Here is a 24,422-nt window from a genome sequence, read left to right on the forward strand (position 1 = left end):
TGAAATACACCTGTAAGAGCTTAGTGGTAGAGTGCTTGCCTAGTATGCATGAAGCCCTGGGTTCAATTTCTCAGTACCACAAACACAGAACAAGCCTGAAGTGGCACTGTGGCTCAAGTGATAGAGTGCTAGCCTTGAGCAAAAAGCAGCTCAGGGACAGTGCCTAGTTCCTGAGTTCAAGCCCCAGGTCTGGCAAAAAACCGACAACAAAAAACCTGTAGAGGGTGCCTTGACATTTAGCCATCCAGCTTAGATCAACAATAGATCTGTCAATGACTCAATAGTCTAGAAGACACTTCCACAGATGCTGTCAATGAATCAATAGAAGACACGTCCACAGATGCTGTCAATGAATCAATAGAAGACACTTCAATGAATCAATAACCTAAACACTTCCACAGATGATGCTTGATCCAGTAAGGTATTTGGAAAAAAAGTGCTAAATATCAATGGTTTTCAAAAGGTAATTAAAATGTAACATAAGCATGCAGAATTCCATTTAATTAAGATGGCACATCCAGTTTGGGTGTGAAAAATTGTCCTATCAAGCTCATGACATGTAAGGACCTGCTTAATGTTGCATTAAGGTAAGGTCTTCAGTGACACATTATACAGAGGACCCAAAGAGCACATGACCTGACTAGATCACATATGCTAATTTACAGCTTGTTTTGTAAATGACAGAATTGGGGCAAAACATATTCTGTACTAGACCATTCTGTAGAAAATGTTACTTAACCAAAAGACACACCTTAAACAACAAAGGCTACCCTGGTGCCCAGCACTGTGTTTTTTTTTTTTTTTTTTGGATCCGGTTGTGGGGCTTGAACTCTGGGCCTGGGCGCTGTCCCTCAGCTCTTCAGCTCAAGGCTAGCGCTCTACCACTTGAGCCACAGTGCCACTTCGTTTTTTTCTGCTCATGTGGTGCTGAGGAATTGAACCCAGGGCCTCGTGCATGCTAGGCAAGCGCTCTACCACTGAGCCAACTTCCCAGCCCCAGAACTGTGTATTTTTGATCTTTTATATTTGTGAGGTTGTGTGTGTGTGCGCGAGCGCGCGCGCATGTGTCTATTTTTTCTACTGTAAACTGTATAGAGAATGTCAGTTTTTTATTGGATTAATCTTTTACTTTTCTGTATGATTTAAAATATAAATATCTGATTTTAAACAACAAAGGGTATATTGTTAAACACAGTTCCGGGCTAAAAGTTATCTGCTGTTGTCTAGAAGCCTTTTGCACTTTCCTATGTTATGAAACAAATCAGTAACAAAATTTGTCTTTTGATAACTAGTGAAGTAAAAGGCCCAGAGAATGTCTTGCATGAACACCTTATCTTTAGCTTAGTTTAGCATTTGCAAAAGTTGATAAGTCAGCCTTCCCACGGTGAAATTTTCTCAGATTATTATTGTGCTGAAAATAAGATTTCCAAAGTGACAGGAACTGATGCTTTCTCTTTGGTTTAACTTCTGCTCAAATAATACCTAAAGAAAGCATGTTTTACTGATTTGTTTTCCATTCACCATTTTTTAATCCATCCAACAAACGTATGTTCAGTATTGTGTGTGGAGGTCCTGGGGCCTAAACTCAAGACCTGGGCACTGTGTGTAAGATTTTCACTCAAGGCTGGCGCTGCACCGCTTGAGCCACAGGCGCACTTCCGGTTTTTTGGTGGTTCATTGAGATAAGAGTCTCAGGGACTTTCCTGCCTGGGCTGGCTTTGAACCGCGATCCTCATATTCAGCCTCTCGAGTAGCTGCGCTTACAGCTTCAGGAGTGAGTTTCTGGAGTGGACCTGTGACCCCTGTGAACAACCAGAATCCCGAAGATGTGAGAGCAACGATGGGCGCGGGAGTCAGGCAGGGGGGAGGAGAGCGTGGGGTGACCTCAGCGGCTGCAGCTCGGTCTCCTGGAGCGGCTCCTGGGGTTCCAAGGCCATTTAACCCTGCCCCACCCAGAGCAGGATCTCAGGGTATCACCTAGATGATCCATCGCCCAGGGGCTGGGGCGCCTCCGGGGGCCCGAGGGGGTGGGGGCCCGAAGAGAGTGGGGGGGCCCGAGGGGGTGGGGGCCCGAAGAGAGTGGGGGGGCCCGAGGGGGTGGGGGCCCGAAGAGAGTGGGGGGCCCGAGGGGGTGGGGGCCCAAAGAGAGTGGGGGGGCCCGAGGGGGTGGGGGCCCGACGAGGGTGGGGGCCGCCGAGGGGGTGGGGGCCCGAGGGGGTGGGGGCCGCCGAGGGGGTGGGGGCCCGAGGGGGTGGGGGCCGCCGAGGGGGTGGGGGCCGCCGAGGGGGTGGGGGCCGCCGAGGGGGTGGGGGCCCGAGGGGGTGGGGGCCGCCGAGGGGGTGGGGGCCGCCGAGGGGGTGGGGGCCCGAGGGGGTGGGGGCCGCCGAGGGGGTGGGGGCCGCCGAGGGGGTGGGGGCCGCCGAGGGGGTGGGGACCGCCGAGGGGGTGGGGGCCGCCGAGGGGGGTGGGGGCCGCCGAGGGGGTGGGGGCCCGAGGGGGTGGGGGCCGCCGAGGGGGTGGGGGCCGCCGAGGGGGGTGGGGGCCGCCGAGGGGGTGGGGGGCCGCCGAGGGGGGTGGGGGCCGCCGAGGGGGTGGGGGCCCGAGGGAGACCCCGCGCAGATCTCCCGCCCCAGGACCGCGAACGCCACCGCGGCCAGCGCGCAGACGGCGCCCCACGCGGGTCTTGCGGGAAGCCCGGGGGAAAGCCGGCCCGGACGCGGGACCGCCGCGCGCCCCGGCCCGCGCCCCCGGCCCCCGGAACGGACCGGCACCGACGCTCTCCCCCGCGGGGATTGGCCGGGCCGCGCATGACCTCATAGCGCGGGACCCGCTCGCGATTGGCCGGCGGCGCCATTGTGACGTCACGGCGCCCACGCCGCGGCCGCGCCGGCGGCGCCTTCCTCTTCCCGCGGTCCTCGCCGCCTCCCGCGCAGTCCAGCGCCCGCCGCGCCGCCGCCCGCCGCTCCGCCCGCCGCGCCGCGGGCCCAGGTGAGCCGCCACCGGGGGCCCGGCCGCGCCGCCGCTCGGCCCTGACACCGCGCCGCCAGCCCGCACCGGCCCGCGCGGGGACCGCTGCGTGCCGGGCCCGGCCGCGGGGGAGCCGGGCGGCGGCGCGGCGGGCGCGGCCGGGGCCGGGCGGGAGGCGGGGGGCGGGGAGCGGGGGCCGCGGGCCTGGCTCCCCCGCGCCGTGTCACACCTGGCGGGCGCGGTGCGGGACCCCGGACTTTCCCGTCCCCGCCCCGGGACCGCGCCCCGGGACCGCCTCAGGTCTCGTTGACCCCGGCCGCTGGGGCCCCGGGAACCCCGGCGGGGATGCGGGGGGGGGGGGCGCCGTGGCCGCCTGGCGCGGGGTCCCGCCGGCGCTTTGGACGGCGACCCCAGGTCGCAGATCCCGACCGGGCGCTGGAAGCCTCCCGACCGCGGGGGGCGTCGCGCCCGCCGGGGCCGCGGACGGGGGTCGGGAAAGCCGCCCGGGCTCCCGGGGTGTGCGGTTCGCCGCCCTGGCCGCGGGGCGGAAGGGACCTGTTGGTCCCCAGCGGCGGTGCCGCCCGCCCGGCTCGCCCGGCCCGGCCCGCGGCGCTCCTCTTCCCCCGCGGGCCCTCCGACCCGGGGACTTGGTATGGGTGCCGAACCTCGCCTTCCGTTTCGCCTTCAGTTTCTCACCAGGTCCAAAGGGAACTTACAGGTGGGGTCGACGACTGTCGGATGCGTGTGACAATCGAATGAGCCAGATTCTCCGAGAACCGCCCAGCTTAGACCCTGTCCCGGCCGCCCCTTGCCTTCCTGCCTGTAATCCTGCGAGTTCCGGGCTGCAGATTCACGATGCGGACTTGGTGGCGCGCTGGCTGGGAGCGGGGTCTGCACCCCAGCCTCCCGGGCACCCACCGTGCAGCCTCATGTGTGGATGTTTGATGTTTTTCCACTTGTTTGTTCTCACTGTAATTATTGCTTGCTCTACTGCTTTTAGAGGTGAGCACTAGTCCTTGGTATCTTATTTCCAACTGGAATTACATAAACAAGACAAAACTTTTTTACTTTCCCTTAAGGTAACTAAGGAAGATAGTAGAGGCTGTGCTTACATGGTTTTTCCCTTTCTCTTCTGTCTGCACACTTCCCTCAGAGGTCTAGTGTGTACACACACACACATACATGTTGGTGTGGGTCTGGAACCCTCAGTCACACACTCTTCTTGCTTGGCTTTTTGGCTCAAAACTAACACTCTACCACTTGCGCCACAGCTTGACTTCCAACTTTGTGCTGGTGATTAGAGTCTGAGGTGCTTTCTTTGCTTGGTCTGGATTTGAACCACAGTCCTAAGATCTCAGTCTCCTGGGTAGCTAGGATAGAAGTATGAGCCACTGGCTCCTGGCCATCTCACGATATTTTGAATTCCTCTGTGCGTTGCAACTCCTCCACTACCACTGGCATAACCCTCCCCTGTTTCCCGTAACTCTCTTCCTGCGTGCATCTTATACCTGAACCGTTCACCTTTTTGTTGTTGCTTGAGCCAGGGTGTGAGCTCACAGCTTCACACTTAGTAGGCAAGTGCTCACCACTGAGTCCATGTGTCAGCTCCCGTCTCATAAACTGAGTTGAGAGCTAAAGCCGAGAGCTAGCCAGAGACATTCCCAGATTCACTCACCTGTGTCTCCTGCAGCGTGCCCACTCCTGCCTGGCCTTGCACTGCTAGGGTTTTTGTCCAGTCAGCTGCATGCCATTTCTGTAACTGTATTACTTAGTGATTGAAAACCCTAACCTGTGCTGAGAGCTTCATCAAGCCATCCACAAATGAGTTTGTTTACCATCTCTCAAAGCTGCTGAAATCGGTTCCTTTTGCAGCTGATATTCCACTGTTTGTTACTCATTTAGTGGTCTGTTAGCTACTGGCTGCCTGTTTTAACGTGTGCATGGATGCTATGTGGCAGTGATCACCGAGAGGAGTGACTCCTGGTTCGGAGGACTTCCTCATTTCTTCGTACACACACAGATGTTGCAGAAGGCAGCAAGAAGCAGACTTGGGGGCACATGTGTGCCTGCTCTGGGAGCACTTCCTGCCACATCAGAGCCTTGGAGTGCGGAAGTGCTCAGGAGGCTTTTGCTATGAGGAACAGAAAGCCCAGTTCAGATAAATTGAACCTCAAACCCGCTCTGAAAAGTTCTTAAAGGCAGGACTTTTGCTGCATTTCTCTGAAGCCCTCCGAGTTACCCTTTGTGTCCTTGGGCTAGTTTTTGAAAGATGACTGTAACTGGCACCCCCACCCCAGAACAGAAGTACCTCACAGGGACTTCTCTTCCTCCTGATCTGGCCTGGTAACTCAGACCGTAGAAATCAGATCACCTGGAGTCATCCCAGAGGCGGCCACTGCTCCTTGGCGGAGGGCCCTCACACCAGGAAGTCAGCCTTAGCGTCTTCTGGGAGGCCCTCTGGGAGGCTGGCACCAGACTAAAATACATGGAGTCAGCATTTGAATTTCACCTTCTGTTTTTGCATGGGTCTTAGTGGATAGCCAGTGATGGGAGGGTATGCATTTCTGTGCCAGCGGTTTGGGGAGAGCAAGTACAGGATTGTGGGGCACGAAGCAAGTAGCCCAGTTGGCTGAAAGTGGTAGAGAAAGAAGCAGAAAGAGAGTTCTTCCAAAGGCAAGGTGATGCGGTAATACAGATGACTGACTTCTGCCACGTGTCAGACCTTGCACTGACCCTGCCTGAGTACGTAGGTCAACTATTCTTAGTTGGTACTAGAATGTTCTTACTCTACGGATGGAGATGTGGATGCCCTGAGAAGCTTGCACCCTTGCGTAAGGTCACAAGGCATGCAGCTGTAGGCCTGAGGTGCTTGGGAACAGCACACAACTTAAGTATTTGAACTGGAAAGAGTGCACAGTGGGTGCTCTGCTGCAGAAGTCGGCGTCTTGTGGGAGCGAGGAGAATGGGTTGGCGTAGAGAGAGGGGCAGCGGTAAGGCCTGGCCTGGAGCCGCAGCCATGAACACAGCCCAAGGGGAGAGGACCTGAGGTCGCGAGCACTCAAGGGTCAACAAGGGATGGAAGGCATCCAAGGCTGGTGCTAGAAGAGAGGGTGTTCCGGGGGCAGAGCCCCGGGAGGCGAGCATTCGGAACGTCTTTTCTTCCTTTCACGTCCAGAGCTGCCCTCTGTGCCCAGCCTCCATCTTGGCCACTTTTTTGGCTGGCTTTTGGCCAATACATTTTTTCTCCTCTCTCTCATCCATTTGTAGTTCTTTTTTCTATGATAGCATCCGGGTAGAGATGAAGCTTGTATTTAGTGAATCTCAAAGCCACTGAAGGCATTTTCCTCCATTCTAACACTACTGAAATTGGGGTGCTTCCCGCATCTTTTCACGAAGAGCATTGGCAAGAAGAAGGTCCCCAGTATTTCTGAACCTCACATAACCAGTGGCTGGCAGAGCCCCGACTAAGAACAGAGGCTTCTAGCTCCTCCCACCAGCTGTTTGCCTCACATGGATGCATCGTGTAACAGGTTTTACAGTGCCGCTGGGTGTAGGAAGCACGCGCGTGTCTGCCTGCTTGTTCAAGCTGAAGTCGGGTTGGTGAAGGCTAGAAGGCGTGGATGTTTCTGCGGAGAGCCTGCTACTCCTGTTTAGAGACTTGCTGTCGTGGTCCTTGGTCTAACAACACCAGCAGGAGAAAGTCCGCACTGTGTACCAGTCTCTGTCTTTAAAGATGAGGTGAAGGGGTAAAATTTCATCCTTTTTCTTTTTCTTTCTTTCTTTCTTTTTTTTTTTTTGTTTTGGCCAGGTTGAGGTTGCTTATGCCTTGGGCAAGTAGATGTCACCCCTGGGAATAGGAATCACAGTGGCAGAAGGAAACAGTCCTCTGGGTTTGTTTTGCAGAGGTTGGAGATGAAAGTGCTGGGTATTTTCTAGCCTTACAAACCAAATGGTTGAGGAAACTCTTGGGACCTAAACCTGAGTTTCTGTACCAGGACCCTCTCAGCATTGATTCAACCAATAAGGGTTATCCACCAAACTTTGTGGTTGGTTTTTTTGTTTGTTTGTTTTTATACGGCCCAGAGACCAGAGCATGGACACTGTCCATGAGCTTTTTAGCTCAAGGCTGGCACTGTACCACTTGAGCCACAGCTCCCCTTCTGGCTTTTTGGTACTTAATTACAGATAAAAGTCTCGTCAGCTTTTCCTGCCAGTTTGGCTTTGAATCACAGTCCTCAGATCTCAGCCTCCCAAATAGCTAGGATTACAGGCATGAGCATGCAGTGCCTGGGCCTGGCAAGTTTTTGGAAGGGCTAAACTCCCAGCCTTCTTTTTCCCTGCTAGCTCTGGCTGAAATAATGGTTATTGCCTTCAGGCGATAGAGTGTGTCTTAGTGTTCCTTATGTTTTAGGTTAGACTGTTGGACCTTTTGTTGATGTCTTCTTGTTTAAGTTGTTTGGTGGAAGGTTGTTGAAGCCGATACTCTATGTTCTTTCTAATTGGAAGAATAGCCGTTTTTGCAGAAACATGCCTGCACCCACTGTTGAACTGTCATTCTTACACTGCTCTGCCGGCACCCGCTGGGAATTTCCACTTCGCCATTTCCCAGTACCCACATCAACAAAAATTTCATCCTGTGAGAACTAATCTCTTATCTGCTCATACTGAGAGTTAATTAAAGTCTCGCTGGAGAATTGTCCTCTCAGGTACAAATTTATTGGAACTTCTGAACCCCAGAGTGCTGCCCCTCTGTCTTGGCAGAGCAAATGCGAGGACAGAGCCATGGCTGTGCATTTCTCTTTCCCCAGAGAGCGGTTCTCAGGACACCAAATTCAGTCATCATTCATTTGCTTCCCTGGGACTTGGCAAAGTGGTATGTGTCCCTGCGGGCGGTGCTCAGGGTACCTCTGCTTCAGTCTTTGGCAGGAGAAACAAATTAATATTTACAGACCTTGATATCTCCATCAGCTTTGTAATTTTCAGTACCTCTGAAAATCTGAGTTTGCTTCTGATAGAAATTCTGAATGTTAACTTACATAGATCTGAGGTGCCTTAAAAAAATATCCACTATGCTTCTCTTAAGTAAGGAAATGAGCGGATTGAAGCCACCCACCTGCGTGTGGGGTTCTTGCTCCGTGTGTTGGTAAGTCAGCCTAGGACCCCAGGGCCTGTCCAGCACTTGGCATTGGCAGCCCTGCCCCCTGGAGGTGTGGGAGCCTGTGTGTGTGTGTGTGTGTGTGTGTGTGTGTGTGTGTGTGTGTGTGTGTGTGTGTGTGTGTGTAAGCCAGGTGGAGCACTGACGGATTTGAGTGCCCTCAATGACTGCCCTCTGCATTGCTGTGCAGAAGAGAAAGTGCCTGTCCACAGCTGGCAGCAGAATTCTCTGAACACTTATGTGTGGGGAGAGCACCTCACACCAGGCGCTTTTCTAAAGTGCTCAACATAAACTCGCTTCTGACTCACAAAACCCCACGAAGTCACAGCCCTAGTTTTACAGATGAGGAAACTGGGGTCTCTTGTCTAAAAGCTTTCTCTAGCCAGAGTGGCAGAGTGGGCAGGGGCTCACAGCCCCCTGCTGGGTGGCAGCCCGTCGGACCTAAACCTGCTTCCCAGTTACTGCTCTGGGTTTGGCCTGCCGAGCTGGGGGCTGCCCTGGTTCCGCTCTGGGTTCAGAACGCCGAGCCGGGTACTGCCCTAGGTTCCGCTCTGGATTTGGCCTGCCAAGCTGGGTACTGCCCTAGGTTCCGCTCTGGGTTCAGAACGCCGAGCTGGGTACTGCCCTAGGTTCCGCTCTGGGTTCAGAACGCCGAGCTGGATACTGCCCTAGATTCTGCTCTGGGTTTGGCCTGCCAAGCTAGGTACTGCCCTAGGTTCCGCTCTGGGTTTGGCCTGCCGAGGAGGCACATGGTTCCCATCTGGAGGTGGCGTCCAAGGAGAGCTGAGAGGAGCACCATTTCTGATGAGCCCTGGGAGGATTGCCTTTGCCTTCCTCCTTGCTCTGAAAGTAAACTTCCTCTTTCCGGGCAGTCGGCAGTGCAGACTTGGGGAGGCAGCTTGGTAGTAGAATTCTTCCCTAGCATGGGTGGGTCCCTGGGTTTGGTCCCCAACACCACCCCAAGAGTTCAAACACCAGACTGCTCGTGTGGCAGTTGAGGGTGGACGCCATTGTCCGACTGGCTGTCCTGTGGAGTCCAGCACCGGTGTCCCCACCTGGCCTAGGCTCCATCCAGGCTTGATCTGCAAGGCAGAAGACCTGGCAGTGTTGGCTGCCAGCAAGGAGCCCGTCCCCACGGGAGCCTCTGCCTCTGCTGAGCGCTTGAAAACCCAGCGCACTCCTTGTGAACAGGCAGGCCCGGTTCAGGGTCCCCCCCCCCCCCCCCCCCCACGTCCCAGGCTGGGACCTTGCACTTGTTCAGAACTGAGTTTTCTTGTGGTGAGAGTTGAGTCTATCTAAAGTGAGAGCGTCACGCAGTGGCACCGGCACGGAGCGTGACTGGGTAAGGGAGCCACTGCTAGCCTTCGTCACCCACTGAGGGACTTTTTAAAAATGCCATATCATCTGGGGCCTTCCAAATTGATCTTTTTTTTTTTTTTTGTCGGTCGTGGGGCTTGAACTCTGGGTTTTGGCGCTGTCCTTGTGCTCTTCAGCTCAAGGCGAGTGCTCTACCGCTTGAGCCACAGCACCACTAGTGGTTTATTGGAGATAAGAGTCTAACGAACTTTCCTGCCCAGGCTGGCTTTGAACCGTGATCCTCAGATCTCAGCCTCCTGAGTAGCTAGGATTATAGGCGTGAGCCACTAGCCGCTCGGCTATCCAAATTGATCTTTTAAGACCATCCTTTTCACACATTTTAACTGGCTCTGTTCCTCATGCACCTCCACGCCCAAGCAGGTATAAAATGTAGGTGTTAGGACTTCCATGTTGCATTCCTTATTGCCACGCAGGTTTGAATTTACATCTTTTGTGACATTTCTCTTGTGGGGGAGAGGGTACATAACAAAATTATTATTTCTCTACCCTCCTTTAATTTCAACCAAGGCTGTAATACTGCCTTTGTACACTTTGTACTTTGTACAAGTGCTTAGAGAACATGATAATTTATTTTGAATATTCACGTAATCAGCCATGAGACTGCAATCAGAAAAGAATTGTAAGTAGCTGCTCCTAGAAGAAAACATTGCTTAAAAATCTCTCAGATCTTTGTCTCCCAGCTATTTGCAGTTGTGATCTGTTGGTTTAGATGTTAGCATCTGAATGAAGGAGAACGCAGGCGCAAGCTTCAAGGAGTCTTGAAGGGGAAGCTTGGAGACTTGTTCTTCATCTTCACCTCCATATCAGAGTGTTTCATAACCTCAGAGGTAGCTAGAAGGGTGGCTTCTTCCAAGTCCTATAAAGAGATCGCAGTCCCTCCTTCCTTCCTCCCTCTGCCTCTGGGATTGAACCCAGGACCCAGTCGTGCTAGCAAGTGTTCTGCCACTGAACCACGTCTGCTGCCTAGTGTTGTTGCCTTCCTCCCTTGTGCGTGTGTGTGTGTGTGTGTGTGTGTGTGTGTGTGTGCGCGTGCGCGTGCGCACGCGCAGCGGGGAGGGAGGGTTGTTTTGAGATGGTCTCATTAAGTAGCTCAGGTAGGCCTGAAACACATATAACCCAGACTAGCCTCCAACCCTGCAACCTCCCGCCTCTTCCTCCTGTCGGTGGGGATTATAGGGGTGTGCGCATGCCACCACAGCTAGTGCCAGTGGTTGTTTTCATTGTGCCCTGGCTTCACTTCATCATCTTTTTGAGGAATGGGTTAGCATATTTTAGAGGGCTGAGGTAAAAAGTTGCAGAATACTGGAAGACTGCGTGGCACTGTCCCTCCCATGTCCGTCCCTTCCTTTCCTTCCCCGCTTCTCCCTGGCTCCATTCTGTCTCCTTGTGCTCTGCTCCTAACTCTTGTTGTAGTGTCTTTCTTTTCAACATCAGTATGGATATGACTGGAGGTATGTTTTTAAGATATGATGAACATGTAAATCAGGAGATTTGGAGTTTTTTGTTTTAAATGATCTTCCATAGTATAGAGGTGGGCCTGTCCTAAAAGGCAGAGGCCCCCCCCCCCCCCCCGAGAAAATGGAAAGCGGGCTCCAGCTATCGTTCGGCACAAGACTGTAGTGTCTGTGACGTGAGCAGGAGTGTATATGCTCAGTCCACTGTGTGTGTGTGTGTGTGTGTGTGTGTGTGTATACGTTGGCCATGTAGCTGTTCACTGCTCTCCGAGTCACTGCAGGGCATTGCTGCGTGCTGTGCTGCCCTCCTCCAGACACACATATCAATACCATTATAATCTCTGCCAGAATGGTGCAGTCCACTAGAGGGGTGAGGTGGGTACTTGAAGCTGTACTGTAGCTGAGGCTGTGCGTGTCGTCGTTAGCCGTGGCTGTCAGTACACTTAACAGGGGCTTGAGTAAAGGGATCCCCACACAAAGTAGGTTGGTAGATAGTTTCTCTTCACGGTATGCCAGACTCTTCTCGGCCTCTCCTCTCAGGGAGGGCCAGACTCCTCACCCAGGTCTCAGCATCTTCGGTGAGACAGGGTTGGTCGCAGATTTCCTGCAGTTAGCTCCAAGACAGGCTTGGGGAGGTGAGTGAGGTTAGGTTCTGGGTCCCTTCTCAAGGAAGAGAAATGCCGTTTTCTGTGGCCTGGCCTTGGGCAGCCAAGGAGGTCAGGTGTGGGTCGGGGAGACTTGCTGTCTGAGTCCTGCAGCACCGCCCGAGCTGTCTTCACCTTTGTGGCTGTGCAGCTGCTCCAGGAAATAGACTTAACCTCACTGTGGTAGGGGTTTAGCAAGTAATGACAGAGAATCATGAAGGAAACCAAATCCAAGCACACGTTACTTTGTGATGATCGGAGCCCATGGTTAGATGGACTTATGGTTGTGTGAAGCACGTAGCAGGCCTACGTCGTGTAGGCCACCAGAACACAGGCTAATGTGGATTGTGCTGGCTTCTGCCCACAAAACCTGGCACAGTTTCCCAGTACACTTCAGCTTCTCGAACTACAGTGAGGGTCTGTGTAAACCGGTAGCATCCCTCCGACACTACCATGTGTTGTTTGCAGTACACAGGCGTGTGCTGCGCCCTGGTAATAATGACAGAAGTTTGTTTAGCTTCACAGCACACAGGTTGGTCATACAGCTGGGACAGTGCACCGAGCATCAGGGATGGAACTTTCCAGCGTCACTGGCCCTCCTCTCTGGACTGACCCTGTGTCCTGCATGACATAACATGTCATGTACCACACCTATCTTTTCTCCTAGTTTTGCTGCAGTGGAAACTGCCCCTAATTTATTTTAGTGAGACTGTAATTAATACTACATTACTGAGTTAAACTGAATAAAAATGACGCATCTCTGGCCTTCCCGTGGGTCTTGTCCCCGGGCGTCAGGCCACCAGTCTCCCCGCCGGGCCTCCAAGGTCCAGGCCCTGCCCTCTAGTTAGGGAGGGTACAAACGCAAACCAGCTTACCTGCTTGTGTGGAAAGGAAGCAGCTGCTGCCCCAGTGGGGTTGCTGTAACATTTCATGTCTGATCTTAAATGCCTTTGTTCTTCATAGCTGACTTGGCTGTGGTGATGACAATTACCATCTTTGCTGAGAAATCAGAGCAGGGAAACTATGGCACTGTACAGTATTGTAGCATTAGAGATTCTTTTCCCCTGGCATCACCTTGCTTTTCTCCCCATCAGTTCATGCTGCTTTCTACCTCTGCTAATGGGATTTGCGCCATGAACTTGGAGCTACAGGTGGAGAGATGTTAGAGAAGATTGTACTGGATGCAATTAGAGAATTTTAAATCCTATAAAGATATGACTAATGACTCCAATAATCCACACGTGGGGTGTCTCCAGAAAGGTAAACGAGATCATGAGTTCTTGTTCACTCTTGCTCATTCTTCTCCTTCTGGTTTGATTAAAATAGAATTTGTATATACTAAATTGTTATTTGCATCCTTCAGTATCCCTCTCTGACCACACCTATGAGCTTGTGAGTGGAACAGGGCTTCAGGAATGCACAGTGTGTGTGTGCAGCGCCCCGTGGGAGGGGTCTCTGTGCCCTCCTTCCCTGCAGAACACGCTGCCTCCCTCCCTTTCTTCACATCCTCTGTTTTCTCTTAGGACCGTGCACCTGTAATGTTTTCCAAACGGAGGAAACAGGAAACGTTTTGTGGACAAAGACTGCAGACGTGTTCTGTGGCTGTAACCTAAGGACAGATATTCTGAGCTCTGGCTCAAGCATCTTGTTTGCTCGTGACACAGAGTTCTGCAGTTTGCTGCTTTGCACCAAAATTGCGCTCTCTCCCAAAGAGAGCAGTGGGAACGGCGCAGAGTGCTCTGAGAGGCGAAATGCCGTTCTCAGATTTTTATTTTGGAAAAGGTGTTGGGTCGTTTTCTCTCTTCTGTGTTTATTCCTGCTTCCTGTTCCCATCCCCACCCCCACCCCACTTTCCCTGTGTGTGTAGATATAAACACTTGCACTTGAGTGCTTGCTCACCTGGTGGTGACGAGTGCAAGCATTGGGTTTGCCGCTTGTGTGACTTAGCCCCAGGAGAGCTGCCCTGAGCATCCTCATTTGGGATGGCAGTGAGATCATGCCTTCACTGGAGAAACTTGGTTTTTATTCCCACATGGTAATGAAAGCCAGCGTGCTACTGGCCATGTTGAATTTCCTTTAGTCCCATGTGTATAATCTGAATTAGTAGAGGACCGATTAGCATACAGTCCTTGCCAATGTTGTCAGACACTTTCTATTCACATACTCTTTTGTAGAATGGGAATTTCTTTGTGCAACTATGTAAAGATAATTAAAAAAATATATAGTCTTTGGGCTGGGAAGGTGGCTTAGTGGTAGAGTGCTTGCCTAGCATGCATGAAGCCCTGGGGTCGATTCCTCAGCATCACATCAACAGAAAAGGCTAGAAGTGGCGCTGTGGCTCAAGTGGAAGAGTGCTTGCCTTGAGCAAAAGAGGCTCAGTGCTCAGGCCCTGAGTTCAAGCCCCAGGACTGGCAAAAAAAGTTTTATTTTGCTGAACCCCAGAAAAGGTCCAGAGCCTAGGGGTGTTTGGGCAGGACTTGGGCATTTTCTCCACAAATAGAGTTGTCCTGTCTACTCAGCTGTCAAAACACCACCAGCAGCAGCTGCACATAGCTTTCTATTTCTGTGTAATTAAAACTTACCTTTAAGTAGTTGTACAAAGAAGTGTCAACACATTAGTTTATGAGTGTAACGTCTTCTCACCTCTGCCTCCCTCACCTTTGAGCCTGATCAGGTCCATTGATTTTCTGCTCTTCTTACCCAGTGAATGTATTGGTAGGTTCCCCAGCAGAAACCAGGGAACCTGGTTACCTGACTTCTGTGATTGTAAGCTACTTCAAGGAAAGTATGTAAAAATATAAAGCCACTCTCACATTAAAAAAAAAAGTAAATTGTACCCAACACAGCTGGTGCTTGCCTGTGGTCCTAGCTACTCAGAAGGCTGAGATCTGAGAACTGTGTTTCAAAACCGGCCCAGGCAGGAAAGTCCGGGACTAATCTGTTTTCCAATTAGCCTCCAAACAAGCCAGAAGCAGAATCAGGCTGGAGTGATAGAGTGCCAGCCTTGAGCAAAAAATCTCAGGGAGAGTGTCCAGGCCCTGAGTTCAACTCCATTTCAGACCCCTTTTCTTCCTTCCTCTCCCCCCCCCCCCACGCATGAATGCACAAAGTATCAGGACTTTGAGCGCCCTTGCCTGTGTGAGATCAGTAGTGGACAACTTTTAAGTGAAAGTGGAAAGCCAGAAGAAGTAAATGAGTTAAGGTTAGTGTAGCATCAGTAGCATTGTAGATGTTATTTTTTTTTTTTGGGTCCGGTTGTGGGGCTTGAACTCTGGGCCTGGGTGCTGTCCCTCAGCTCTTCAGCTCAAGGCTAGCGCTCTACCACTTGAGCCATAGCGCCACTTCCGGTTTTTTGTTTTTTTTTTTTTTTGCTTATGTGGTGCTGAGGAATCAAACCCAGGGCCTCATGCATTGCAAGGCAAGTGCTCTACCACTGAGCCACCTTCCCAGCCCCGATGTTATTTTTTTTAACTTACCCTTTCTCTTTAAAGATACTCTTTAGTATCTTTTTAATATATAAGCTTACAATCTTCTGTCTTGTGGAATAATTTTAAAAATAGTGGATTTCTTTTGCTCATTCCTGGTTTTTGTCTAGTACTTAGTGTTGATGTTGGATAATGCTCTTGTTTGGATAAAAATCCGCTGCATCAAGGGGCACCTCTTTGTCTTGTTCAGTTGTGTGACTAACTCTTCATCCATATGTTACAGAAGAGTCCTCTGGCTTTTTTGTATGTCAGGTGTGTGTGCTCTTCTGGGTGTAAGTAAATACATACAGCACTAGCTACTGAGAATTCTTTCAGGGTACTTATAGCCCCTGGTTATGTGCTAACTAGACCACTGTTTCTGAATTCTGAGGTTTTCTGTAGATTTATTTTGCTGTGGGTAGTAGGCACTGGGCACTTGAGAAGTGGCTGTTGTAACTGAAGTGCCAGAGTTTTAGTTTTGTTTCATTTTAATATACTTAAATAGTCACATGTGGGTCATCTTGGAGAGCACAGTGCCAAGCCCTCTGCTCAGATGTCATTGTAATGGTACACATCCACAGGCTGGCTGTGACACGCACACACACATGTGAGCATCCCATGCAGGTAATTAGCCTGTGACCCTTTGCACTCTGGTAGTCTGAAATATGCAGGAAATTGTTGCAAACTGTAGTCATCCCACAAGCTGTAAACCCAGTAGAGCACCAGAAGCCCTCTTCCTCATCTGACTCCACTCCAGTCCTCCCCCAGCCTGAACCTCCAGCCCTCCACTCCAGTCCTCCCCCAGCCTGAACCTCCAGACCTCTGATTCAGCCTTCCCCCAGCCTGAACCCCCAGCCCTCACTCCAGCCCTCCCCCAGCCTGAACCCCCAGTCCTTCCCCAGCCTGAACCCCCAGCCCTCTCCCAGCCTGAACCCCCAGCGTGAACCTCCAGCCCTCTACTCCAGTCCTCCCCCAGCCTGAACCTCCAGCCCTCTACTCGTCTGAACCCCCAGTCCTCCCCCAGCCTGAACCCCCAGCCCTCACTCCAGCCTGAACCCCCAGTCCTCCCCCAGCCTGAACCCCCAGCCCTCCACTCCAGTCCTCCCCCAGCCTGAACCCCCAGTCCTTCCCCAGCCTGAACCCCTAGACCTCTGATTCAGTCCTCCCCCAGCCCGAACCCCCAGCCCTCACTCCAGCCCTCCCCCAGCCTGAACCCCCAGTCCTCCCCCAGCCTGAACCCCCAGCCCTCCACTCCAGTCCTCCCCCAGCCTGAACCTCCAGACCTCTGATTCAGTCCTCCCCCAGCCTGAACCCCCAGCCCTCACTCCAGCCCTCCCCCAGCCTGAACCCCCAGCCCTCACTCCAGCCCTCCCCCAGCCTGAACCCCCAGCCCTCCACTCCAGTCCTCCCCCAGCCTCAACCTCCAGTCCTCCACCATTCCAGTCTTCCCCCAGCCTCAACCTCCAGCCCTCCACCATTCCAGTCCTCCCCCAGCCTCAACCTCCAGTCCTCTACCATTCCAGTCCTCCCCCAGCCTGAACCTCCAGCCCTCCACCATTCCAGTCCTCCCCCAGCCTCAACCTCCAGTCCTCTACCATTCCAGTCCTCCTCCAGCCCCTTCCTTCCCAGCTCCGGGGACCAGTATTTCATTCTCCACTCCTCCTTGGGGTGACGCTTTCGTGGTTTCCCATAGGCTTCTGAGCTGGACCTTTGCCTCTCCCTGCCTGACTTGCCGCACTTAGCGTTGTCCGTCAGTCCGTTCATGCTGCCTCCAGTGAAAGGGTTTCTCGTTACTCATGACTGAGTGGTACTCGGTTGTATGGTCATGTCTCTCTCTCCTTCAGTGGGGTTTGACTTGGTGATGCTGAAGTCAGACATACTGACTTGTAAGTTTGGGGGGAGGTGGTGCTGCTGGGCATGGAACCCAGAGCCTCACACGTGCCAAACACAGGCCCCCATGACGGATCCCAGGGTGGGACTGCCGGTCATGCCATAGTTCCGGTTCTAATTTAAGTTGTTCCTCAGTGGCTGTGCTAATCGTTTGTGCACCCGCGCCGAATGGATGGACTAGACTTCTCTCTACTTGCACCAGCTTTTTCCTTTTGCCGTCTGTGTAGCTGTAGCCTTGTAACAGTGAGATCTCACTATCGCGCCCTCATGATTAGTGATGTCATGTATTCTAGTTGGTAGCTGATTTCTTTTCAGAAATACCTGTTTAGATTGCTTTTGTTTTAATATTGTTTGGTTTTGTTGCTGAGTGGAGTTTTTAATATTCTGGACATGCTGAGTAGGGTGAATAGTTTCTAGATATTTCTCCCACTAGCTGGTTGTCCCCGGCAGCTTTTTTTTTTTTTTTCTGTCGGTCGTGGGGCTTGAACTCTGGGCCTGGGCAGTCTCTGAGCTCTTCAGCTCAAGGCTAGTGCTTTACCACTTGAGCCACAGTGCCACTTCCAGTGGTTTATTGGAGATGAGTCTCACGGACCTTCCTGCCTGCGCTGGCTTTGAACTGCAATCCTCAGATCTCAGCCTCCTGAGTAGCTAGCATTACAGGTGTGAGCAACAGAAGAAAGGTAGGGACTTTTTAAATTTTTACTGGGATGAAGTTTGCATGCCATAAGTTGCTGTACAGTGTTTGGTTCAGTCGCAGTGAATAATCTCCATGACCCCTTAGCAGGCAGCCTCTGTTCCCTCCTCTCCCCCGGCCCTGGCCGCCGTTCTTCTGTCTTCCATCTCTGTGGACATGCCATACCTGGCTCCTAGCACTTAGGACTGTGCTTTGAGCGTCATCCGCCCCTCAGCCTGTCCACAGAGAGACTTCTGACGAATGAAGTTCATTCCTAGGTCTTGGCCCAGCCACGGCTGAGCCCTTTGCATTTACCTGGGTTAAGGCTCTGGGTGGGGTGCCAGTCCAGGTCCCACTTGAGCAAGGAAGTACCCATGGGCTAGACCTGGGTGGGGCGCCGGTCCAGGTCCCACTTGAGCAAGGAAGTACCCATGGGCTAGACCTGGGTGGGGCGCCGGTCCAGGTCCCACTTGAGCAAGGAAGTACCCATGGGCTAGACCTGGGTGGGGCTGGGGCCTCAGGCTGGTTTGAGCTGGCCTCCAGTGCTCCTGGCCCCTGAGGCTCCTGGGGCCTGCACCTTAATCTCCTTCGGCAGTAGCCGGTGGACCTCCATATTGCCAGAGAAGGCCAGTGGCGGGGAGATTCTGCTCTGAGGCATCCCACCAGTTTGGGGAAGGGAGATGCAGACTCCCACTTCCTGTGATGGAGGCAGGGAAGGCGGAGTCACCATTCCTGCTGGAGACGGACGGGCAAGGCCACCGCAGGGCCCGCCAGCATTCAAGCTCTTCCCTGTGTGGTCCTCAGGCTGCTTTCCCGTCTCCTGACCCAGCCCACTGTGCGCCTCACCTGGGCTGTCGGGGGGAAGCTGGGGGCACTGGAGCATGGGGAGAAGCGGGTGTAGCCAGGGCAGGGCCTCTTAGCAAGCCAGGTGAGGGTGAGTGGCTGTCCACCAATGGGAGCAGAGGGCTTCCGGCCTGGTGTCCCTGTCAGTGTCGGTCAGGGTGGGTGGTAGGCAGGGCTGAGGGATGCTTGGAATACAGGTGGGAGGCATTGTCTGGGATGGTGAAGATGGCGGACGGGAAGAAGCGGGTGATCTGGGTCCTGGGGAGTTGGGTACCCCTTCGGTCTGCCTTGTTTCCCTCCGTGCTGTCAGCTGGACATCCCGCACGCTCTCGCTCAGCTCTCTGTCTAGGAAAGCTCTCACTGACCTGGCCAGAGGCCGCAGGAACGAGGTCTTTGTTGGGCTCATTGGTTCATTCATCAGGCCTGTGCTGGCGGGGCCTGTGTGTTCACGTGCTCTCGATCTTGGTGGGTTTTCAGGTTCTGTGCAGAGTGCGCTCGTGTCAGGGACACGGCTGCGTGGCCAGATGGAGGATGAGTTTGGAGCACGCCTGTGAAGTCTTGGAGTCCCCTCTCTACCCCCTGCCTCCCGCCTGCCCCTGCTGCCCTGGCTGCCCTCCTCACCGCAGCCTACGCCCTTTGGGCGGGCCTCTGACTTTGTTATCTGCTGGCATGTTAACTGTGCAGTACACAGGACTCCAGCTGTGTTGGACATGTTTCTGAGCCAGCCCACGGCCCAGGAACTAGTGTGTCCTGGCTGTGCTGCTTCAGAACCCTGAAATGTGTCTGGTGATTGATTTGAATGAGGAGGGAACACAAAATCAAATGTGTCCCTGAAGCTTCAGAGCCGCACTGAGCTACTGAGATTCTCTTCTGCACATCGTTGTCTTGGTGTTGAGTTGCCCAGGGCACAAGCTGGGTCTGTGCCAGACCCTGAGATCACTCCCTGTCCCAGCTTTGCCGTTACCGGAGTATTGCCCTTCCCCGCATTCCCTAAGATGAACTTCTGATTTGTGTGAAGTCTGGGGCTGGTTAGCCCACAGCCAGTGTTGAACCCGGTGTTGTCCCCCCAGGTCCCTCCAGGTCCAGGCTGTGTTTCCGATGTGTTTTGTGAGCCTCCATTAATTTGAAGGGGAAGCAACGTCTTCCTGGATTGGTGAAGCACGCTGAGTCGTACATGAAGTGTCTGCACCTGTTCTGTGTTCAGAGCTGGCTGCCCGGACTTGATTGCTGTCCCGCTGCACACCTGCTCCGCCGTGCGCACCGCCCCAAGCCAGTCACCACAGGAGGGAGGCTAGTGAGGGTGCCACCAGAGGTGCAAAGATTCGCCTGATTCTGGGGCAGACTGAATTCCTAAGCCCTGCATGGGCCTGCTTGCGGGCCTGCTCGCCGTGCTTGCTGGGATGAATTTCCAGTCTGGTTGGTTGATTCTGAGTGACGCTGTGGTGTCCTATGCTTCCTTACTCTGGCCTTGGTGGTGAGCTGACTCTCCAGGATTTCTCCTGTGTCCTCTGACATGTGAGTCAAGATAGTTTCCTAACTGCTCACTTCGCTTCTCCACATGGGATTGGAAAAACCAAGCTGTTTTATGCTACTTTATTGACAGCATTACTAATGACATAAATGGGAATCTGCTGACTCCGCTACTAAGTAGCGAAACTAGCCTACCTTCTGCAACATGTTCTGCACACAATTAAAAGACTACTAGAAGAATGTTCTACTTCTTTTCTACTAGTTTGAAATAGACCTCCTATTTGCTGGGCACTTGAGCCACACCTCTCCTCCATCACTTTGCTGCTGATTTTGGATATGGAGTCTTGAGGACTTTTCTGCCTGGACTGGCTTCAAACCATGGTCCATCAGATCTCAGCCTTCCTAGCAGCTAGGATTATAGGAGTGAGCCACTGACTCAACTTTTTTTAAAAAAATGTTTCATTGTTACTATAAAGGTGATGATAAGTCAGGTAAAGAGTACTTTTTTTGTGCGGGGGGGGGGGGGGGGGGGGGGGGGTGGTCCGGTCAGTCTTGGGGCCTGAACTCTGGGCCTGGGCGCTGTCCCTCAGCTCTTCAGCTTAAGGCTAGCGCTCTACCACTTGAGTCACAGCACCACTTCTGGCTTTTTTCTTTTTGCTTATGTGGTGGTGAGGAATTGAACCCAGGGCCTCATGCATGCAAGGCAAGCGCTCTACCACTGAGCCACCTTCCCAGCCCCAAAGAGTACATTTCTTTTTGGACAAATTTGCTCTCCAACTTCTTTTTTTTTGGTCCAATCATGGGGCCTGAACTCTGGGCCTGGGCGCTCACTGTCCTTCAGCCCTTCAGCTCAAGGCTAGCGCTCTACCACTTGAGCCACAGCACCACTTCTGGCTTTTTTTTTCTGCTTATGTGGTGCTGAGGAATCAAACCCAGGGCCTCATGCATGCAAGGCAAGCACTCTACCACTGAGCCACCTTCCCAGCCCTCTCCAACTTCTTAATACATAAGCTATTTAGATTTTTGAAGGCAGTTTTTGACCAGCTCTCATTTGAACTGAATTTACAGTTTCCTAGGGCTCCTTTCTGGTTGGGGGTGAAGATATTTCATATTTTTAGACAAAGTAGACACATGATAAAGTGTACACTGTTCTTAGGGAACCCTTGTTGTTAATGTAAGACTTAATAACTCTTAGAGGACTTAAAAATAACTAGATGAGCTCCTTGGTTTCAGGGGGAACTTTTGCAAAATACAGACAATTTTCCTTTTTAATTACAACTGGAGAAAGGAAAGCTCGTTAGGAAAATAACCAATTAGCAAATACAAGCTTATAGTCTCAAATTAATCCTTTAAAAAGTAGAAGACACAAAGGTTGTTATTTATTATTGGCATGCTAGCCAGAAATGGCTCCTTATTTATACTTATTTTCAATATATATATAAAGTGTTAGTTTGTTCAGCCATCAGTATTTCTGTGTGATATTTTTGACCTCTGTAGAGCATTTTATATTAGACTAAGTTAGAGCATAAGTGTTTTCCTCTCACAAAATCACTCAGTTCTAACCAAGGTGCTCTGACTGGTTAGAAATCCCTCTTTACAAAGAGATTTGTACTGTACAACCCTTGACCTAATTGGCCAATTCCTAAGAGCTTCACCAGGGAAATAATTTCTTGAGTAAGGCTTTCTGTGAAGATATTTACCACAATATTTTTTTAAGGATAAGAAAAAACTTGGAAATATTAAATGGTTAATAATTGAGGGTTATCAGAGGCATTCATGGAAATGTTACTCTGGCTCAAATTTGGTTACTGAAGAAAATGATTGCTATGGATTTAAATTTTAAGATTACAAATGTGGGAAGTGGCGCTGTAGCTCAAGTGGTAGAGCGCTCGCCTTGAGCTGAAGAGCTGAGGGACAGCGCCCAGGCCCAGAGTTCAAGCCCCACGGCCGACAAAAAAAAAAAAAGATTACAAATGTGTGTTTGAAGCACAGAGAAATCAAATCATGCTTTATTTATTCAGTAATGATAGCATAGGCCCTTGCTACGTGCCCTGCTGAGCCTCCCAAGGGGGCGCGTTCCAGGAGAGGCACCGGCCCAGGCTGGACGGCAGAGGCATCCTGCACAGGTGGAATGTCCAGCGGACGGGGCAGCCTGCTGGACTAGGCTTGCTTTTGCTTCAAAATGAAACAAGTAATCTGTCTCCAGTTGGTGAGTGCTCACAAACACCCCATTTGGGTGGTTTGGCTAAGTGTTCTTTGAGGCCCGTCTGCCAGACTGTGGAGCCCTGGGGAGGTGGGGTCAGGACGTGCCCTGGAAGCAGGCTGTGGGACCCAGCGCTGCCTGGCTCCTTCCTGCTGCCCCCAGGAGCCACTTCCTGTGTCTGCTCCCACCGGGCCATGTCCGTGCCGTGCCGGGGACTGCGCACCGGGAAAGCTTCCCACCAGCAGCCCACCGGCAGCACTGTTCAAGAGGCGGCAGAACTGTGTTGTTCATGTGGGCGTGGCTGGATCCGTTCTTAGGACCATGGCATCAGCCCCCCCATGTCGAGTCAACCGCCCCGGCTTGCGTTTCCCCGACATGCATAGTCACAGCATCTAAGTCACTACTGCAGCTGCCTCTCAGCACCACTCCCCACAACAGCTCCGTTTCCCTCTGTTGTGTGCCCACATCATAGATGCTTCTGTGACCCCCGAAGCGTGGGTCCCCGCCTGTGCCACAGAGAAAGCCTGCGGTGCACACGCTCCATGGTCTGACTCTGCCCCCAGCCCCGGCCGCAGGGTCAGATCTCCCACGCTGAGGGCCGTGCCCCACACCCCCCACGGCTGTCCTCAGATCCAGATGAACAGCCAGACACAGAGATGCCCCGGGCAGAGGCCCCAACACAGGGCTCCCTCCTCATGGAGTCCGGCCAGCTGTCGTCCTGGCTGTGGGCAGTTCCTGTGCACCCACTGCCGTGTGCTCTGGGTGTCTGTGGAGAACCCCCAAACCGTGGCCAAGCATGGAGGAGTTGGGCGAGTGCTTACAGACTGGAGGCCTTATGCTCAGACTCTTCTTGGCCTCTCCTCCCGGGGAGGCCCAGACTCCTGCAGGATTTCCTGCAGTTAGCTCCAGGTCGGGCTTGGGGAGTCGGGTGACCCTTCTCAAGCAAGGGAAATGCCATTTTTTTGTGGCCTGCCCTTGGGCAGCCCAAGTCGGGTGTGGGTCGGGGGAGAGACTTGCTTTCTGAGGCCTGCAGCAACACCTGAGCATTGTAACAGAAGACTGTCTTCACCTTTGTCTGAAGCCGCTTCAGGAAAGATAAGAAAGGACAGGCAGGGGACTGTCGGAGGAGTTGCTCGGTGGTGGCTGGGCGGGCGGCGCCAGAGGCTGCGGGATCGCCAGCCCGGGACGCGTGCCTGAAACCAGGGCAGCTCCCCTTCGGCCTCCTTTGCTCGGCTGCACCACTCCCACCTTCCACCTGAAGCTAGGCGCTAACGCCGTTGCCGGCAAGGCCTGGCACCTCATCTGCACACCCCTGGGTGCGTGCCTGTCCCCTCAGCTGGGTCTGTGGAGCTCTGCGTGGGCCCTGGTTCTGCCCACCCTTCTTCCGGGAAGTCCCCCAGGGCTTCGTTTCCTCTTAGAACAGAGACGGCGCTGGGCCTGGCCTGCAGCTCACCCGGCTCTGGACTGGTGCAGCAGCCACCGGCTGGCAGGCTCTTCGCTCGGTGCTGAGGCTTCAGGGCCAGACTCGGCCACCTGCACTGTCATTGTCACGGTTGGCGTGGGGCCCACGAGGTTAAGAGCTCTTCACTTCCCATTATCCCTCTGGAAAATGCGGTTGCCAGAGGCTGGACGAGTAGCTCCTGGACACATGTCTTATAAGGGGGTGACGGGAACGAATGACGGGGCAGGATTTTCAAAGTGGTTTTCTTGAGTGGAGAGCTTCCTGTGGGGTTTGGCTTGGGTGACCACGGGAGGTTTGAGATGTGAAGCCCCACGCCCTGAGGGGATGGCGTGGGGGAAGGGGGGCGCTGGGAGGGGCTGGTCTAGTGGTCTCCAGAGGGCCGAGGCCCCGGTGCAGTGAGCAGTACCTTGGTAAGGAAAGGGCCATGGATGGACCGCCCAGCCCGAGAGCCTCACCAGGACCAGTGCTGGCACCTTCCGGTCCACAGCTGAGAGCGATGCCCTCTGTGCCCGCGTCCCCCGCCCGGCCGCCACACCGGGGCCAGGGCCACTTCCTGCCCTCCCAGCTGGAACGCACTGACAGCACACCCCTGAGAGCCCGCAGCGCAGCTGAAACCCGCACCGCTTCCTAGTCACATTTGCTTTCCTTCAACCATTCACCCGGCACTGCAGGCTCGCATGGGATAGCTTTTCGAATCAGAGTAAGATAGACACCATTAACGTCTGTCTGCACCGCCGCCTCGGCTCCGGTGCTGGCGTTTGTGCCGTGTGTTTTGCACTGAGAGTACCTCCCTGTGCCACCCCACCCCACGATGGCACTT

General features: G+C 53.3%; 2 protein-coding genes across 2 annotated transcripts in view; one reads left to right on the forward strand and one right to left on the reverse strand.

Moving 5' to 3' along the window:
• Positions 1–1,977: 1,977 nt before the first annotated feature.
• LOC122101528 (basic proline-rich protein-like) lies at positions 1,978–16,825 on the reverse strand. Its single transcript, XM_042671875.1, has 2 exons — positions 16,657–16,825; positions 1,978–3,500 (listed from the first exon to the last, which is right to left on the reverse strand). The coding sequence occupies exons 1-2, from the start codon at positions 16,823–16,825 to the stop codon at positions 1,978–1,980; spliced, it is 1,692 nt and encodes a 563-aa protein (XP_042527809.1).
• The window catches only part of Elovl5 (ELOVL fatty acid elongase 5), a 44,847-nt gene continuing 23,375 nt past the window's right edge, over positions 2,951–24,422 (forward strand). The window contains exon 1 of the mRNA XM_042671924.1: positions 2,951–2,988. The gene's annotated coding sequence lies outside the window, so the exon portion shown is untranslated. The remainder of the gene's footprint in view (positions 2,989–24,422) is intronic.

The sequence above is a fragment of the Dipodomys spectabilis genome, unplaced genomic scaffold (assembly GCF_019054845.1).
Source record: "Dipodomys spectabilis isolate Male_0828 unplaced genomic scaffold, ASM1905484v1 ptg000669l, whole genome shotgun sequence".
Taxonomy (NCBI): Eukaryota; Metazoa; Chordata; class Mammalia; order Rodentia; family Heteromyidae; genus Dipodomys; species Dipodomys spectabilis.